Here is a 20,782-nt window from a genome sequence, read left to right on the forward strand (position 1 = left end):
AACCGATCACATTGATTTATCAGTCTACTCAGGCTTTAGCAGAGCTCAGTAACACTGAGATTAATAACCGATCACATTGATTTATCAGTCTACTCAGGCTTTAGCAGAGGTCAGTAACACTGAGATTAATAACCGATCACATTGATTTATCAGTCTACTCAGGCTTTAGCAGAGCTCAGTAACACTGAGATTAATAACTGATCACATTGATTTATCAGTCTACTCAGACTTTAGCAGAGCTCAGTAATGCTGAGATTAATAACTGATCACATTGATTTATCAGTCTACTCAGGCTTTAGCAGAGCTCAGTAACGCTGAGATTAATAACCGATCACATTGATTTATCAGTCTACTCAGGCTTTAGCAGAGCTCAGTAATACTGAGATTAATAACTGATCACATTGATTTATCAGTCTACTCAGGCTTTAGCAGAGCTCAGTAACACTGAGATTAATAACCGATCACATTGATTTATCAGTCTACTCAGGCTTTAGCAGAGCTCAGTAACACTGAGATTAATAACCGATCACATTGATTTATCAGTCTACTCAGGCTTTAGCAGAGCTCAGTAACGCTGAGATTAATAACCGATCACATTGATTTATCAGTCTACTCAGGCTTTAGCAGAGCTCAGTAACGCTGAGATTAATAACCGATCACATTGATTTATCAGTCTACTCAGGCTTTAGCAGAGCTCAGTAACGCTGAGATTAATAACTGATCACATTGATTTATCAGTCTACTCAGGCTTTAGCAGAGCTCAGTAACACTGAGATTAATAACCGATCACATTGATTTATCAGTCTACTCAGGCTTTAGCAGAGCTCAGTAACGCTGAGATTAATAACCGATCACATTGATTTATCAGTCTACTCAGGCTTTAGCAGAGCTCAGTAACACAGATTAATAACTGATCACATTGATTTATCAGGCTACTCAGACTTTAGCAGAGCTCAGTAACGCTGAGATTAATAACCGATCACATTGATTTATCAGGCTACTCAGGCTTTAGCAGAGCTCAGTAACACAGATTAATAACTGATCACATTGATTTATCAAATGACTGTCATAATACAAACTAGAATTCTGACACATTATAAGCCCTTTTATAGCTGTCGACTTACTCGTTCACTTCCAATCACAGAAACACAGTTTGCTTCTGGTTTTGTCATTTCTATCAAACCGTATTCCACAAACATCATTGAAGAGGAAAATGTGTAGTGCATTAACTGAGGCATCTGGAAAAGAGGCAGAAATTGCTGCCATAAAAAGAGGTTAAAAAAACTCAACCTAAAGTAAAAGAACCTTTTAAGAGAAGTCCTGAAACCAAATTGTGCTTCTGTATGGCTGAAAAGCTACAGACGTGCACTGCTTCTACACAGATAGCTGCATCATTTTGGTCAGATTGTGATGGTCAAAGGTTGATCCTTTTAATGACCATTAGCTGAAAAAAAATCTCCAACACAGCTCTTCTTGGACTGATGGAGATAAACGCCCACGCCAAGCTGAGCAATAATTGTTGAAATATTCAGATGCTAAATTGTTGAATTCTGTGTTTATTTTGATGCAGTTGTTGTTTTTTCATGCTGGCTTCGTCTATGCTTGAGTCCTGCTTATGGCCGGTGCTCATTGGTGAATAATAAAGATTTGTATAAGCTGAGATATGATTATATCACAGAAGTGCTATTGAACAAATTAAATGAATCACTGTGCGCGTATGCATGTGTGTGTTTGTGAGAGTGTGTGTGTGAATGTGTGCATGTGTGTGTGCGCGCACATGTTTGTGTGTGCGTGCACGTTTGTGTGTGTGTGCGTGTGCGAGCTTGTGTGTGTGTGCGCGTGTGTGTGTATCTGTGTGTGTGTGCGAGCTTGTGTGTGCGCACGTGTGTGTGTGTGCATGTGCGAGCTTGTGTGTGCGCGAGTGTGTGTGTATGTGTGTGTGTGCGTGTGCGAGCTTGTGTGTGTGTGCGTGTGCGAGCTTGTGTGTGTGTGCGCGTGTGTGTGTATCTGTGTGTGTGTGCGAGCTTGTGTGTGCGCACGTGTGTGTGTGTGCATGTGCGAGCTTGTGTGTGCGCGAGTGTGTGTGTATGTGTGTGTGTGCGTGTGCGAGCTTGTGTGTGTGTGTGTGTGTGTGCGCGTGTGCGAGCTTGTGTGTGCGCGTGTGTGTGTCAGAAAGAAGATAGGATGTGGGTGGTTGTGAGTCAGTGTGGGCTCCCTCCCACCCATGAATTCATCCTGTCTGTATGCTTGGACGATGACAGAGAGATAATGGGGAAAGAGAGAGAGATCGGAGGTCGCAAGGGAGAGTGAGAAAAGAGAGAGAGGAGACAAGGAGGAAAGAGATGGGAGGTGGAGAGAGAGGGATAAAGGGAAAAGAGGGAGAGAGGAGAAAAAGAGGAAAGAGATGGAAGGTGGAGAGAGGGAGAGATAAAGGGAAAAGAGAGAGAGGAGAAAAAGAGGAAAGAGATGGGAGGTGGAGAGAGGGAGAGATAAAGGGAAAAGAGAGAGAGGAGAAAAAGAGGAAAGAGATGGGAGGTGGAGAGAGGGATAAAGGGAAAAGGGAGAGAGGAGAAAAAGAGGAAAGAGATGGGAGGTGGAGAGAGAGGGTTAAAGGGAAAAGGGAGTGAGGAGAAACACAGGAAAGAGATGGGAGGTGGAGAGAGAGGGATAAAGGGAAAAGGGAGAGAGGAGAAAAAGAGGAAAGAGAGGAGAAAAAGAGGAAAGAGATGGGAGGTGGAGAGAGAGGGTTAAAGGGAAAAGGGAGTGAGGAGAAAATCAGGAAAGAGATGGGAGGTGGAGAGAGAGGGATAAAGGGAAAAGGGAGAGAGGAGAAAAAGAGGAAAGAGAGGAGAAAAAGAGGAAAGAGATGGGAGGTGGAGAGAGAGGGATAAAGGGAAAAGGGAGAGAGGAGGAAAGAGATGGGAGGTGGAGAGAGGGATAAAGGGAAAAGGGAGAGAGGAGAAAAAGAGGAAAGAGATGGGAGGTGGAGAGAGAGGATAAAGGGAAAAGAGGGAGAGAGGAGAAAAAGAGGAAAGAGAGGAGAAAAGAGAGCAAAAGAAGGAGAAAGACAAAGAAAAGGAGTGAGCAAGGGAGTGAGAAACAGCGAAAGAGAAATACAAGAGGGAGTGAAAAAAGAGGAAAAGCGAAAGAGAAAGCAGGAGAGGAGGAATAACAAAGTAAATGTATTTGAGCAAAGTGAGCAAAAAACAGGGACCGAGAGAAAGAAAAGGGAGGGAGGGAAAAAAGGAGAGATGAAAGGTGGGGAGGGAGGAAGAGACAGAGAATAATATGCGAGAGAAAGAGAGAGAGAGACAGAGAGAAGAAGACAAGAAGGGAAGGGGAGAGAGACAGAAATAGGAGAGCGAAAATTAGAGACCAAACAAGGAGGGAGAGGTAGAGAGAGAGAAAAGAGAGATGAATGAGAGATGGAGAAAGACCCAAATATAAAAGAGAAATGGCAGATGGAGAAGAGAGAGAGAGAGAGAGAGAGAGAGAGAGAGAGAGAGAGATGGGAGGTAGAGATGAAAAAGAAAAGGAAAGAAAGAGGAAGAAGACAGATGGCAAAGAAAAAAGACTGAAAAAGGGAGAGAGAGCAGGAGAACAAAAGAGCAAGAGAGATGGGGAGAGAGAGAGAGAGAGAGAGAGAGAGAGAGAGAAGAAAGGAAAGAGAGCAAGAGAGGGAGAAAGACACAAATGAAAAGAGATGCAGAAGGAGACATAGAGGAAAAAAGAGGTGTAGAAAGAGAGAGATGGGAAGTAGAGATAAAAAAGAGAGACAAATGGAAAGAAAGCGCTCTCGCTAGGAGGAAGATTGAAAGAAAAAAGAATGAAAAAGGAGAGAGAGAGAGAGAGAGAGGGGGGGGGGTATAAACAGAGCAAGAAACAGGGAAGGGGAAAAGAAAAAAGAGGGAGAGAGGGAGAGAAGGGAGGAGGCGAGTGAAGGAGAGAGAAGAGAAAGGAGCCTCTGTCTCCTGCAGTTGTAAAAGCTAATTACTCCTTAAGGGAACGGAATAGGGTTAAATAGGAAACCTCAATTAATGCCGGTTGCCTTTGCCAGCCTATTTACCCAACTCGCTGATAACCCCCCACCGCCAACACCACCCCCCAACCTCTCATGGGTTGCCAGGTGTACGTCTACCATCGTCATGCTGCCGAGCTGTGAAAGAGAACAAAAAAAAAGAAAGAAGTTTTCATTTCTATTCAAATCACAAACCATGAAATGAAACCCTCAGCGCTGGCGAGTATCGGCATCTGCCCATTGTGATTCATTCATTGTTGTCGGAATAGCTTTTTCAGCAGCTGCATTTTTTCCGTAGTGCACCCTAAACATGCACGCTTTTGACCTAAAAAAGTGAAAAGAGGTGATTAACGTGAGAGCGAAGGCGGACGGCACTGGTTTCATTACTTTTCCAGATTCTGTGGAATGTGGGAGGAACTTTATGACCAATACTGGACAGCTGAGGAAATGACTGCTGTTGTTGTGTCTGAAATGACCCAAATGCCTTTTTCTCCCTCTCTTCTCTCGTTTCAGGTTTCATTTATACATGTGGTGGGACGTTAAAAGGAAGGAACGGGACCATAGAAAGCCCGGGATATCCGCACGGCTATCCGAACGGAGCGAACTGTACGTGGGTTATTGTAGCCGAGGAAAGGAACAGAATTCATATAGTTTTTCAGTCCTTCGCTGTGGAGGAGGAATATGACTTTTTATCTTTATATGATGGGCATCCGCACCCTGCGAACTTCAGAACAAGGTACGTGCCTCTTCTGCCGTAATTGTGATCCGTCTCGTGCGTCTTCTTCCTGCAGCGGCCTTCCTAGGCAGAGTATCGGACAACATGGGGTCCAGCATGTGTTCGAAGCCTGTTCCATCCGATCGAGCGGTCTGCTGCGCCATAATGACATGAGTCATGAAGGCTTGTGGTTCCGCTGACCACCTGGGGATGGATTCTCGAAAGCATTCCGAAGGAAAGGCTTCCGAAGGACCTTAAAGATAAATTCCACCAGTTTTTTTTTCAAAATTTAAGCTTAAAAATATAAAAATACTAAACCATTAAGGTGTAAACAAAGTCACCCAGTGGTTTGATCCATCCGAGGAGATCTTACTAAGTCAGAGTTTTAAAATTCCTAATAAATGAACAGTGGAGAGGTACATGTGAGGCATTGTGAGGCAAAATCGTGCCACAAGTGAACCCCCCCCCCAGATTTACTGCGACTTTGCCATTTATCAGCATTGGTGCTTTTGGATAGTGAATAAGATGGTTATATTGGTGTTGTAGACATCGTGACGCCTGGTTCCCATCACCACCACTGTAAAGAAATCAGTACGTTTTTTTTTTTACACCAAACTATTCTGAGTGACTTTATTCATCTTAGTGACTGAATTATACAGACATTTTGAAAAATTGGGTGGAATTTCCCTTTAAGACATAAACAGTTGTAGAGGTTTAGCACTGCAGTGCTGGGAATGATCCACCACCCAAACAGTACCTGCTCTGTGAGGGTCCATGGGGGTCCTGACCACTGAAAAACAGGGTAACAGAGTATCAGAGAAACAGATGGACTACAGTCTGTAACTGTAGAACTACAGAGTGCAGCTATACAGTAAGTGGAGCTGATAAACTGGACAATGAGTGGGGAAACAGGGAGGTGGTCAGAACGTTGTCATTGCTGGCAGAACAGGATGGAACCAGACTTTTTTGTCATTTTGGGCCGGTTCTTTTGGTCCATTCATAATGAAATTTACTCACAATGTAAAGAACAACAGGCTTTTTACAATCTTGACTGACAAAAAGTGAGAAATGAGCAAAATGGAGATATAAAGTTTTGTTCCACAGCAGCGCTAGAGGTATTTATATAATGTATCTGAATATTTTTGTGAATATGGCTCCGGGTTACAGTTCTTCAGCGAGATAATAGTCGCCCACCATCAGTTCTCAACCTGGAAGCTTCCTGAAATCCCCCCAAAGGAAAAGAGGCGTGAGGTGAACACATGCTCACACGGGCATTGGTGTCCTTAATGCTGGCCACACTTGAAGCGATAAAACCAGCCCACTGTAACGATTCCTAGGCCTTGCAGCCAGTGAGAGTCCCGGCCCCCTGCTGGGTTGATTACAGGGTTGGAGCGAGGCTGGTTTCAGACTGTTGGTGCAGGAGCTGAGAGTGCGGCCAACGGCCTGATCCTCCAATTCCACCATTATCCTTTCTTCACACTGAGAAATCCTCCTTCCCTCAGCCGTCACTCAGGTCCAGTCAACTTCGGGGCCTGCTAGCACCACCGTGGAGTAGGTCGATCACACAGCAGAGTCACTTTTTGTGCTAATTGGGAGAAAATAGTATATTTATATTATTTAGATTGACTACATTGTAATCTGTCTAGATCATTTTTAGGATTTTGGGAACAACGAGGAATTTTTAAATGATAAATAATATACTGTAAACTATAAATAAACAAAACAATGCTGTTATCTATTTGTAGTCACGTCTGACCAGTAATTTGGCCAGTAAAATCGGCCGTCATTAAGGATCCCCAGATTTTCCAGCACCATCATAAATTGTACCAAACATTTTAAAAGTTAAGGTTAATAATAAATTTTGTGTTTTTTATTCTTTAAATTTACTTGGAAGCAAGGACAAAGTTTTATGCCAGGAATAATTAGTGCTATGTATGCCATATAATACATTACTATTATACACTTACCGGCCACTTTATTAGGTACCCCTTTCTAGTAAAAGGTTTGACCCCCTTTTGCATTCAGAACTGTCTTAATTCTTCATGGCAGACTTTCAACAAGGTGTTGGAAACGTTCCTCAGAGATTCTGGTTGGTTATTTGAGTTCCTGTTGTCTTTCTATCATCTGGAACCAGTCTGCCCATTCTCCTCTGACCTCTCACATCAACAAGGCATTTTCGTCCACACAACTGACCGCTCACTGGATATTTCCTCTTTTTCTGACCGTTCTCTGTAAACCCTAGAGATGGTTGAGCGTGAAAATCCCAGCAGATCAGCAGTTTCTGAAATACTCTGACCAGCCCGTCTGGCACCAACAACCACGCCACGTTCAAAGCCCCTTAAATCCCCTTTCTTCCCCGTTCTGATGCTCGGTCTGCACTTCAGCAAGTCGTCTTGACCACCTCTACATGCCTAAATGCACTGAGTTGCGGCCGTGTGATTGGCTGATTCGCTATTAGTCTTAACAAGCAACTGAACAGGTGTACCTAATAAAGTGGCCGGTGAGTGTACTTATAACACATTGTAACGCTGGGTTTGCAGATCAGACACACATGGATAAAAAAGAACCTGGAAGATTTATTCAAACGGAGATAAACAGGGTTAACACCAGGCCAGGGTCATAACACATACACAAAACCAACAAAGCCAAAGCAGGAGCGAGAATTATAAACGGGAAAAAACCAGCGAGGTCAAACACGGAGCAGCGATCAGAAAAACAAACGGCTTGGTACACACTGACCAAGCAAGGGCAGTGCTTCACAAAGCAGGTGGTGGTGATTAGTACTCGGGTGACTGTGATCTGCTGGGTGGCTTGTGATTGGCTGGAAGAGTCTCGTGACTGACAGAAGGATTCTGGGAAGTGGAGTCCTTGATGGAGAGTCCAGGAAGCGTGACACACATTACATGACAACCATTCGACCAAATTACTTCAAACCCACAGTTTAAAAAAACAAAGTAAAAAAATTAAGTATTCAATAATTAGATATTTACAAAGATTATGTTATGATCTATTTAAACGCAAGGCATTAATTAAGATAAGATTAAGATTTACAGGCTAAATATATATAACTTCATCATATGTAGGGCATTTTGTGGACTAACCCTGAAACTTGTAAAAAATAATGCTTACATTTAAAAAACAAAGCGAATGTTGGAAGAAAAAAGTTGTTCCACACTTTCATGTCACTACCGAAACACTGAGTTTTAGTCTGTAAGTTGGAGCCTTATTTTAGCCACACCCCTTTATTTTAGGACAGCAAGTGGGACTGCATCCCTGTCCCTCATGGCCACATGGTGAGCAGTTGATCCCATTGTGTAACCTTAAGAACGGTCACTCCCGAAACACATATTTTCTGCTTATAAGTAAACTTTGTTGTGTTTTAATGAAAAATCTTGTGATTTTATATTAAATCTTTATAGATTTTACATATTTATAAGCACAACTGTTCAAAGCTGTGTTTGCTGGTCATGTACTGGCCAGCTTTGTCGAGTTCTGCTCAAAATCAGCTAAAAGCGTCGCCACCAAAACAGTGACTACCGAAACATTTAAGTAGTGTTATGATTGTTTTGGTAGTGACATATAAGTAAGATTAAGTTACAGGGTTAAAATAATGTTAGTCTAGATTCTAGTTTTAAGTCCACGTCAGTTAAAAGTCTGAAAAGTGTTTTAAGCTATGGCTTTATACTGTAAATAGGTCAGTAGAATGATCCATATGCAGTATGTGTGACACAGTTTCCATATTACTCAGACCCTAATTAATAGTAATTTCTGAATCTTCATTTTATTAGAGCCAGGGCTGCGCAATATAACAGTAATTATTGTTTTTGTGATCAATTATGTCATAATATGTCTTTATAGTATATGCCTGCATAGGGTGAATATTGCCTGAATTTTAAGAACACTGACCAACTACATATCACATAAAAAACAGCATAATTAGTCTCGTTTACTGGGATTTAGTGCAGTGCAGTAGGTGAAATGCTAATAATTAATAATTAAATCATTTATAAGTGCTATCAAAAGTACCAGTGTGAGTGCCAATTTTATGCATCGTTAAAAACGTTCCTGACACATTGTGATATTATACATTTGCCATATCGCCCACCTCTAATTAGAACTCCGTCCTGGATGTTATTTGTATTATAGCATCATTATTGACCTTATATAGCTTCTTCAATCATTACATCATCATCTACAGCTGCATTCATCATTCTGGACTCATCTAACATTTCAGCCTCCTACTGATTATATGGAACATGTTGTTATGAAGTGCTAAAATGATATTGGAACCATTTCTTACGTTTATCTGTTTTGTATTATTGGCAGGATTACAGGATTCCGAATCTTTGAGCTGTGATTCCTTTTCAGTACTTTTAAGTGATTTGTGTGCTAATCGTGGGCCGCATTCCAGCTCCTTCTGGGACCAAGTATTGGATTAACCATGCTTGCCGAGACACAAAAGCTACAATCAAAATATTTTTATTTGCTGTTTTCATGCCGCGATAAAACTCGGCGTCTTATGAAGCAATTATTCATCTGATTGTTTTCCCTATTTGATTCTTGACAATAACTCTTAGCGGTGCTCCAAGACAAAACTCCCGTCTCTTGAAGCAGCAGCAAATAAGCCTCTTCCCCTAGACTGAAATCCTCTGAAGGCTTAAAACCCACACACTTCCATACAGTCCTAACTTCCTCCTAATTAGAGGCCAATGTAATTACTGTTAAGCCTCGTACTGCAACAGGACTTCGTGCCAACAATGAGCAGAGCTAGAAGAGGCCCTGCGTATTCCGTATCGGAGCGAGCATTAACAAGCCCCTGCCACTAATTGGGAAGGCACCGCGTTCAAAAGGAAGCGCGAGAGTGATTGAAGGTGCTGGTATTACATCAGTCTGGGATTTCACAGCTTTCTATCCACATGCTGGTAGCGTTTGGAGTTAACTGACGGAGCTCGTTTTGTGCAAGATGCACCGCGTTCATGTCTTTGTGGTCCCTCTCTAATCCTTGTATTTAAATGCCCTGGAAATCAGGATTATTGTCAGGAAATAAATAATGATTCCTATAAATCTGTTCATTTCCCCCCAAAATAGCAACGTTTTGTTCTTTGTATTGCATGTCACAGTTGCTTTAGAAGCCAGAGGCGTGCATTTCAGGGCCAGATTGTTTGTTGTGCCTGTAAGTGCATGACAGGAACTCGAACGCTGATTCCAGCGGTTGTCTAATGAAAGCGAAAATAGAATTCCGTCTCCTTTTGGAGTGTTTGAACAGTAGGTGCCTCGAAAATGAAGGAACCGAGACTGTCAGATTAATTGAAGTGAAAAGATTATCTGATCAGAATGCACTGTTTATCACAACCCGATAGAAATGAGTGACAAGAGAGAAGGAGAGTGCATGAAAGGGCCCCTGTCATGGAGAAATAATGAGTGAAATGTTTGAGTTTACTATGGAAACGTCACTAAAATCTCAAAGCATACCGTTCAGTTCCACGCAGGCCGTAAATGGGAAAACGGTCTGTTTGGAATTTTATCATGGTTATGATGTCGCTGCCTTGGACGTTGGTAGCAATCAACATGGTAAAAATCTGTTTTTCCGTGTTTATATTCCTAATTTCAATTTTTGTAGGTAACCAGTGGTTTATTAATCTGAGATGTCTCCGTTTTTAACAGCCAGCATAAATCATAAATAGGAAAAACAAAACTAAACGATATAGAGATAAGCATATGCCAGTATTGCTTTCTAACAGTAGCCCCACGTGATGAATGTAATTTCATGTCTGAATTTCTACAAGCCTGGAGTTCCTATTTCACCTTAAACAGAGCATCAATAACAGTTATATAATGTCACTGCTGCCCTGTTTAAGCTGGAGAGGAAAACTTGAACTTAAAAAAAGCCAAAATCAGCTTTTTTAAAATTTCTCAAGTCATTTGTATCCAAGCCGTTCTCATCTTTTTGTCCTGTACACTCCTTCCCTTGACAGTCAGACGCTGCTGGAGTTTGTAAAATATCACGCTTCAGGACCAGCCTGCTTTGCGAATAAGGCCCAAGACCATGATGATGTTTGATGCCGCTGAGTGTAGCACCTTCTCAGGTGTTGCACAAAGAAACAGAAGCACAGCAATCACTCCGGTGTCCGTGACAGGCTAAGACTAACCCCAAGAGACTGGCCATTCCTTTATGTCCACTGCCTCAAAAACAAAGTGGCCTACTTCAGATGATACAGCTATTGGTAACGGTTAAGATGAAACTCATACCCATTGCCATTAATTCGGCCTACAGCAGTTTAGCCCCGCCCATTCAGAGTGAAGTGAAGCAGAGTGTTGTTCCTGCAGTCAGTCGCTGGCAGAGTTACTGTAGGAGAAGAAAACTATCAAACTTTGTGCTGTTCCGGACTGGCTGGAAGCAAAAGGATCATTGCAACCGTTGCAGCGTCCACATCGGAAAAGAGTCTCTTAATTTCATTCCTTACTAATTCCCTTGAGATTTCAGGCTGAAACTTACCCGTTTGTTTTATAGATTGTTCTTTCGTTGTTTTTTCAGGTCATGTAAACATGAAATATGGCTGGTTTTGTTACATAAAGCCGCACAAAATAGGAGGAGTCCAGGAGAAGAAATAAAGTATATCAAAATAGTAGAATATGAGCATTTACGGGGCAGTCGTGGGCTGGACGTTAGGGAACTGGCCCTGTGACCAGAAGGTTCGATCCCCAGCGCCAGCAGTCCATGACTGAGGTGTCCTTGAGCAAGACACCTAACCCCCAACTGCTCCCTGGGCGCTGTGGATAGGGCTGCCCACCGCTCCGGGCAAGTGTGCTCACTGCCCCTAGTGTGTGTGTATTCACTAGTGTGTTTGTGGTGTTTCACTTCAAGGACGGGTTTAATGCTAATTAACGTTTATTGTCACATCACATTTACACAGGTGAACAGTGAGTGAAGATCTTAGGTGCGTAGCCCCCTTATAGAATTTGAATAAAAATATCTAAGAATACATAAATGTATATATATATAATATATACATACACTCAATATACACTAGTACTGCACTATTCCAGTGTACAGTTGTACAGTAATAAGTTATCACATGTGTTGTTCTCATCCCGTATGTGCAGTTAGTCTGAAGGAGATAATAGAGGAGATGCAGGTTCTCAGGGACAGAACACTGATATAGAAATCTCCCAGATAGAAGACGTACAAGATGTCAGTCTATATGTGTAAGAACAGATTTGCTGGATTGAAGGTGCAGAGGATCAGAGTGAGTCTGATGAGGTGTGGATGAGGTGGCGATTGTCCATGGAGATGATGACTCAGAGGTGCAGTGACTGGCCTACAGACCGACACCAGCACTACTGGCTGTTAGCAGCTTTACGGCCCAGGGGAAGCAACTGTCTGGAACCGGCTGGTTCTGGACTTTATGCTTCTGTACCTTGCACATTTTGGCCAGTGTGGATTTGCAGCAGGCCTTCGGATGAGCATAGCCCATTTTCCAGATATGCCCCGGAGTTCAAATTTACGTAAATCGATAGTTTCTCCACATTTAAAGCAGGCATGGCAGTTCATTATTGGGTTATTAATGCATTAATCTCCCAGCACGCAGAAGTGGCAATGTCAGCAGTGATGCTTCTAATCTTGCTGAGGTCTAATGTGGACATTACTCACGTTTGATTGCCCTTTCATTTCATGAGAGCGATGGGGAGCACACACAAAGGGGAATGATAAAAGGGAGCTTGTCTCTGTGAAGATTGGACGCTGCTACAGACGGCATCCAGAAGAACAACATAAGTAGTACTAAACTCGCAAATCCCCGAAGAGCCGGAGTCTATGCTTGTCTGCAAGAAAAACTGGAGCTCCATTAAACAGTGAGAGCACATTATCTTCTACCATCAGCTTGAGAAGTTATTCTCTTCACGAGTGCTGGCTCTGTTATGCCTTTTGTTCTAATAGTGCTTCTTCAAAGCCAACTTGCCTGGAAGTTTTTAAAGACCATGGGACACCTGTTGCTTTTCGGATGGTAGATAATCATTTTCCCTAATTGGTCCACTTTGCAAAACTCTTGCTTCAGTTCTTTCATAAACATCATACATCAAACATCCGTCTTTTGCGGTGTTTATACCCTCCAAAATGTGACTAATGTAGCAAAGATAGTTTGAGAGGGTTTTCAAATGCAGGCATTACTTCCGTCCTGGACTGAATTGCCCTGCTAATGATGATTGCCCACTGAGGATTTGAAATAACTCAGGAGTAATTGTACCTGTGTTCAAGAAAGTCTCTGAAATTATGAAATCTTCTGTAAAATATAGGAATATAGAGTGTATATCAAAACGTTTGTAGTCACCTGCTCAGCCATTTCTTTTGAAATCAAGGGCAGTAGTTCAACCCTTAGGCCCAGTCCCATTTCTTCTTTTTACCCCTACCCCTTGATTTTGAGTGTTGCCCCTTGTTCCTGAGCTACAGGGCAGTGGTTGAGATCTTCCCTCTGAAATGAGACCCTCTAATAAAAGAGCATCACTTCATTAACTGCTACTAGCGCCGCTCTGTAGGCGACCCTGCCCGTCTGCAGGGACAGCAGAGGAGGGGAAAGTTCAGCTCCTCACTGCTGGGCTTTAGTTACATTTAGGGATCATACGCCTTCAAAGAGGGGGGCAATTATTTATCACCCCCCCCTAATGCTTCAGTGATATGAAGCTGAAGTCAGATGTTCTCCAGTTCCGCCTTAAATGGAGCAGCAGTTACATTCTGGAGCTTCAGGCGTCAGAACTGCCGGACTATTTAAGGTGGAATGGGAAAGTTAGCTAGAAACGTGACCAGAATACACTGAAACCACGTTAAACTAAGAGAATACAGTGCTTACAGTGGAAAATACTTTTTGTGGGTTTCTTTGGTCACTCGTGCAGCCGTCTTGCCATTTTTTTTTTCATAATTCTATGTTTGGAGCCTCTGAAAAAGCTTAGATTTTAAAAAATTTGATTTTTAGGTAAAAATGAAATAATCATCCTTTACAGTAAAATAAAGCGTTCTCACACAGTTTTAATAATAAATGATCTTAATCGCTGAATAAATGATCTTAATCGCTGAAGTAATATAATAGGTAAGAGCCTCCCATTGGATAATTACTGCATGGGTGATCATGTTTCAGCTGGCAACACGTTATTTAACCGTAGCTGATGCAGTGAGTAGCTTCTCATTTGTTAAACAGCCATGTGGAAAGACACGTCCTGTGGCCGTGGAGAAGATGTTAATCTGTTTCAGAAGGGTCAGATTATTGGTCTGCATCAAGCAGAGGAAACATCTAAGGAGATGCTGAAACGACTAAAATCGGGTCACAAACTGTCCGGCGCATTATTAAAAAGTGGAAGGACAGTGGGGAAACATCATCTTTGAGAAAGGAATGTGGTCAGAAAAAAATCTTGAATGATCGTGATCGGCGATCACTTAAACGTTTGGTGAAATCAAATCGTAGAAAAACAACAGCAGAACAGGGATATGTCTAACAGTCGTGGGCTGGAGGTCAGGGAACCAGCCTCGTGACCGGAAGGTCGCCGGTTCGATCCCCAGAGCCGACAGCACATGACTGAGGGGTCCTTGAGCAAGACACCTAACCCCCAACTGCTCCTGGATTGGGCTGCCCACCACTCCGGGCAAGTGTGCTCACTGCCCCCTAGTGTGTCCATGCTCATGAGTGTATGTGGTGTTTCACTTCACGGATGGGTTAAATGCGGAGGTGAAATTTCCCCGTTGTGGGACTAATAAGGGTCATTTAATCTTAATAGTGAAAGTAAGAGCATTTCCACATGCACAATGCGAAGGGAACTCAAGGGATTGGGACTAAACAGCTGTGTAGCCTTAAGAAAACCACTTATCAGTGAGGCTAATCAACAAAAACAATTAGTTTCAATTTGTTAGGGAACATAAAGATTGGATTCTGGAGCAATGGAAGCAGGTCATGTGGTCTGATGAGTCCAGATTTACCTGGTTCCAGAGTGATGGGTGCATCAGGGTAAGAAGAGAGGTGGCTGAAGTGATGCACCCATCATGCCTAGTGCATACCGTACAAGCCTGTGGGGGCAGTGCTGTGATCTGGGGTTGCTGTAGTTGGTCAGGTCTAGGTTCAGCAACGTTATGTGCCCAAAGAATGAGGTCAGCTGACTACCTATACTGAATATACTGAACGACCAGGTTATTCCATCAATGGATTTTTTTCTTCCCTGATGGCATGGGCATATTCCAAGATGACAATGCCAGGATTCATTGTGCTCAAATTGTGAAAAAGTGGCTCAGGGAGCGTCAGACATCATTTTCACACATGGATTGGCCACCACAGAGCCTAGACCTGAACCCCATTGAGAATCTTTGGGATGTGCTGGAGAACTTTGCACAGTGGTTCAAATCTCCGATCATCAATACAAGATCTTGGGGAAAAATGAATGCAACTCTGGACAGAAATAAACGTGACATTGCAGGAGCTTGTGGAAACGATGCCAAAGCGAATGCATGCCGTGATCAAAGCTAAAGGCGGTCCAATGAAATATTATAGTGTGTGACCTTTTTTTTGGCCAGGCAGTGTAAATAATTGCTAATGTACCCTTTAACCCTGAAGGCAGGCTCCCTGACTGCTAGTCACATAGCAACGCACACAACAGTCCTGCCTTGCTATCAGCTAATGAAAAGGCAAAGAGAGAGATTTAAGACGAACACTGATCATTTGTAGACGAGTGGACTCGTGGTTTTATAGTCACTCCACCTGCTTCCTTGATATGTTTAACCCGCAACGAAAAATGGTCAAGAGTTGAATTTTTCACGTTCCAACTTAAATGGTACTTTAAATGGAATGAGTTCGAACAAGGAACTGACTTCATCTTTGTGACTCCCAACAAGAACATACGAACGAAAAGGGACTTCAGCATCGTAAAGAAGTCGAACACAGAGAGACGTTATACAAGAGATTTTTCTACTTTTGCGGACAAGTTTCCTGCCAGAGATGCGAGAGAAGTGTTTATAGCTGAGCTGAAGCTTAAAGCAGTGCATAGTAAGTCTGCGTTTTTTTAGCCTATTCTAGGAAATCAGCACACACTGATGCATATTTACAGCCAAGATGGTAAAATGGACATAATGTTATGCCTCCCAAGGTGCTTTGATTTTTGCTGAAAGGACAAAATGGTGCTTCTTAACATTTGGGTTGTGACCCCTGGCCTATGCCATGTATATTATTTATAACCTTTTAGATCACTTCAGAGCATAATGGCAAAAACGACGTATGTACCGCCTACAGCTGCATGAAGTAAATCCAGTTCCGTAGTCTGGCCGACCACATGAACTCCACTCTCTCACAAGTCATCTGCTGAAAGCATTAGGTAATATCAAGCAAGAATAAAAAGAAACATTTATCTTTCATCCAGTGACCCTCCATTTCGCCTTCTGGTCAGGAAAAATCCATTTATCAGAGCGATTCCGACAGATGCTCCTGACACGTTGCTTATCCAATAGCTCCCTGACATTGCAATTTGTCACTCTTCCCTTTTTGAAACGTGACGTCCCAAAATAGCACTCCATCAACATCACACAGAACTTCGTTGAAAACTAGGCAGGGAAGATTCCAGAAGGGCACCGAACTTAAATCAGCCACTACAAGTCGGCTTCCGCCCCGAGTCAGATTGGGAGCCACCTTCTGATTTCTTTAATGAGTGACAGTTTGTTAATTGTGTGGGGTTTTTTTTTGGTAAGAAAATATGAAGATTTAATTAATTGATGGCGCATGTTGACCCGCAATAGTTATTAAAACTAAATGTCATACTCTGGCAAGCATAATATCTCATAATGTGTCAAAGCGAAACTAGCGAATTAATCATGTCCTATTGTTTTGGTGGTTGAAAGAGCGGCCTTCGTAGTAACTCGAGCTAATTACATGCTCCAATGCTACTCATATTGCAACTGCATCATTCTAATGTGACTTCGACTTTTACAGATTCGACTTATTCCTGGGTCAGTGGTGTGTTTCAGGATGTGTCAGCAAAACGATAGCTTTGCCAACGGGCCTGAAGTTTAGAGAGCGAGAGTCACCACCATGTCAGGATGGTACACGATGTTAAAAGAATAGTTCGGCTCAAAATCCTATCGCCACATTTGATCTAATTTGCCCCAGATGTGGTCGACTAGCCAAGACCTGTTTAGTGTTCAGATTTTTCTTCTTTGGTAGCTACAAGGCTAACCTTGCAAACAAACCCTAGAAGTCAATAGTTGCACAAATCATTTCTGTAAATATATCCCCAAACCTGCTCTCAAAGCACATCCAGGTCTTCATTAATCTTTTAAATGGCCAGAGCCCACCGGCAGACACAAAGATTTAATACACACTTCTATATAAAAGTAGCTCAGTCAGCTTGGATTGAAGTCCCTGTAGTTACTGCATAACAAGCCTTAGTATATAATATGCCTGGGATTTTAAGGCGATAAGGTCCACCCAGCTTGTCAGTGTGGTTTATAGTGCAGTATGACCTGCTGTGAGCTACAAAAAGCTATGAAACAAACTGATTTCTGCTGATTTGATTTCCCCTAAAAGATGCAAAATGTTGATGTCAAATATGTCTAGTAAGGGAAGAAATGAGTGCATTTGGTTCCATTAACATCATTTTTTCTCATGAGCCAATTGTAAAAGTCTTTTTAGCATGACTTTATCAGCTGCAGATTACATTGTATTTTAATCATGATGGGAGTTTTCTGAATGTCTCATCGCACCAAAGAGACGTCATATCTCTGAGTGCATTCACGCGCACTTAATACTCCAATAATTGTAGAAAATCTGATTTTGTCAGTAATCCAGTCAACATACATTTGAGTAATCAGAAAAGAGGAAAACCTCCAGGGCTCCATGAGTCAGACAGTAATTGGATTTCTGCTTTCTACACCAATTTACCTGAAAATATGAGCACACATCATCTAGAGAATGACGAATATTTAAATCCTTCATTTCACCGAGAACGTGGCTGGTTTTAGCGTCGCTCTAAAAGTGTTTTGCTGCGTCTCGCTTGCTTGTTTCCAGATCCGCCGTCTGTTTTCGCACATGCTCAGACCGAGAAATCCGAACGAAATCAGGCTAAGAGTGTACAGCAGTGTTTCCTTACTCCGATCTAAAAAATTGGACTCTGCAGGTTACATGACCATTTGAATAAGGAGACAACTACAAAAATCCAATTACGATCTGATTATTGAGTGCCGGAAAATGCACTTATTGCTCATATGAACCTTCAGAAGCATAGTGGGTGCTTTTCTGCATTGGGACTGAATCCTGCTCTTCTCTATAAGGGATGAGTAACTTAACCATTAGGCTAAACAATCGATTGCAAAACACACACATGCACAGCTCAAAAGCTCATTCGTCCTCATCTACAGGCCTGTGAAAGCAAATCAAGCATCTGCATTGTTCTCACACCCAGGACCTCTAGGCTTGTTTGTGGGAAGCTGGGAGCAGATAGTTTCCACATGTTCAGTGGACCACATGCAGCTAGAAGTGAACCCCAGATCATTTCAGGGGGACCAGAGGTCAGTTCCCCGGATCGCTTCTGGGCTTGAAAACAGCTTTCATACTTTCATACTGGTCAAGGCAGTAATGGATGCTGTCACAAAAACATATTTAACAACTAAAAAAATGTGTTGTTTTTTGTGCCTATATAAAAAATAAAGATATCTTTATTTCTTTGGGTAGCCTTTGTAGAAAAGGCTGTTTCTGTGTGTGACTCTCAGCCTTTCAGTGCACAGAAATGTGCTTGCAGTTCTGATGTAAGTAGCGGTTAGTATATTTTTTTCTTTTTATTTTGCACAATAGTGAGTGGTGCTTTTGTAATATTGTATTTTCCTATTTGTTTGAAGGAAAGCTTAGTTAGATTTCTGTTTACACATCCAAAAAAAACCCTAAAAAGCCTATAGACCAATTTCAGGCTGCTGCTATTGTTTACTGTACTATTGTTGGCTTTTATAGATGACATTATCAGAAACAGTAAGCAAGTCTGTTCGACATTACTTACAAACTCCACTCAGTTTGAGGTAAATTTGATGATTCAGAGATACTGTTTGCACAGTGTTAATTGGTGGGAAATAAGCTTCCATTAGTTAGCTGAATGACCCCCATAGCTCCAGTGCAAAACTGAAGAAGCAGACTTTGAACATCATATATATTTTGGCTGACGGCCTACATTTAGGCTAAGGGGAAAACTGTGCAAATTTCTGGCAGGACCATCGATGTAATAGCTTTAACTTCTAATGATTGGTCACCGAGCAGCCCTAAAATGGTGAGTAGTTGGTCACACAGCCATGGCCTCTTTGCTTCGTTTGAAGAATCTGGATTCCTCTCCGGTTTTTCGCTGTGGGTAAAAGATACAGTTCTAGGATGAGCTCCACCGAACCATCATAAGACTTTAACCATTAAAAGACAAAGGCGACAGAAGGCGAGCTTCCGGCCTTCCAGCCTTCCAAACTTCGACGGTGTGAGTGTTCCAGGAAGTATTTCAAAGGACCTGTCAATCCAACCCAATTTCAAAGAACTGCTGTTCCATAGGCTGTGCACGTATCATGTAATGCAGCCATCATTATAGCTTCACCTTGATGTCACCGGCTTTCTACATTAGAGTTTTGACAGCTCCAAGATGTCCACTTGCTCGTTTCTGGAGATAAACTGTTGTGCTGCCGTTAGACGGAACTGAAAAGGAGAATTCAGACCACAAAGTGCATTACGTCGCCAAACTGTATGCAGGTAGTGCATGTCGGCCAAAGGAAGTGGCCAGAAGAAGTGCCTTATCGTGGCTGGAGAAAATGTGCAGCTGCAAGATTAGGAGGACTGAAAGGAGTGAATCAGAACGTGTGAAGAGTCTATGTGGGTATGTTCATAATGCCTTCATATACAGGCCCCAAACCATTCACCAAGTTACAGTTTTCATTTAACCATCATGTCGCTGTCCATTGCACTTCTGACTTCACAGTTAAAACGTTGCCCTGGAGACCTCCAGCTGCAAACCCATAACGGTATGGTTCAGCAGAGTGGCCTCTGACAGGAATTCAGGTTTGGAAGGGAAAAGAGTGAGTCAACCAATCGCGCTTGCCCAGCGGCTTAGTTATGTTATTCATCTTGTGTGGCAACTGTTGTGAGATTGAACAGCTGTGGCAAAATCCCATTCAGCATAATGAGAAATTGTGGCGTACACGTTAAAAGCTGAGTTCCAATGCCTAAGGTAGGGTGGGTGCTCCATAGAACTGTCTTATAAAGACTCAGGAGTCTGGCCACTTCCTATTCCTCCCATTATATCAAAAACAGGGCTGCGAAACAGCAGAGGGCGCCTGCAAGTGTGTCCTCAATGAATGGGAGAAAATTGTGCTCAACGGCTTAAAATGAAAAGTTAAAATAGTTTCTAATCACTCGCCCAGAACTTTCCTTTCATTTTAGAAAGTAGAAGGATGTGTTTCACTAAAAAAACAAAGAAAACTCGCCTGTATGTCTTTTTTATTCCACAGCAAACGGGCAGCAGGAGGCGGGCTTTACTGCTAGAGCGTAATGATTGATTGGCAAGCGGAGCAGTTCATTGGCTGTTCGTGCTCACTGACGTCATGACGTACATGAGGCGCCCTTTTAAACTCCTATAGCTCGAGTGTAAAAGCTCTTAAAAATATAACAGTGGTGTTAAAGTGTTTTATGCTGCTCTGTTTTCAGGAAATAATTGAATTATTTTAAATAAAAAATGTTCAAGCTTTTATAAACTATGATTTTGCTCAAATGCTCCATATCAGCCCATTCATTTTGGACTGGCTCGGGAGCGCCCTCTAACCGTAAGACATTGCAAAGTGGTAATTCTCCTCTCTACAAGTTCTCCTTAGTAGGAGCCCTTTGCATTGTGTTTGTTGCTTTTTCATTTCTTCACAGAAATAGAGGAGATGTTCTCGTGCAGTACGGTAAACTAGATATATGCAAATACTTCAAAATAAAATATGATAAATGGACGAATAAGGTAACCAAGACGAATTCATGGACATGAACAGCTTACATTCTAAAACAAGCTCTGCTCCGCCGGCTTTG

The 20,782-nt window shown here is 42.3% G+C and overlaps 1 protein-coding gene across 3 annotated transcripts in view; it reads left to right on the forward strand.

Annotated features, from left to right (window-relative positions):
* Positions 1 to 20,782, forward strand: part of csmd3a (CUB and Sushi multiple domains 3a) — a 534,059-nt gene that overhangs the window by 61,923 nt on the left and 451,354 nt on the right. For all 3 annotated transcript variants that reach the window (XM_037534188.1, XM_037534189.1, XM_037534190.1), the window contains exon 2: positions 4,532 to 4,754. In XM_037534188.1, the coding sequence (XP_037390085.1) occupies positions 4,532 to 4,754 (223 nt within the window). The remainder of the gene's footprint in view (positions 1 to 4,531; positions 4,755 to 20,782) is intronic.

This window comes from Pygocentrus nattereri, chromosome 24 (assembly GCF_015220715.1).
Source record: "Pygocentrus nattereri isolate fPygNat1 chromosome 24, fPygNat1.pri, whole genome shotgun sequence".
NCBI classification, from domain to species: Eukaryota; Metazoa; Chordata; class Actinopteri; order Characiformes; family Serrasalmidae; genus Pygocentrus; species Pygocentrus nattereri.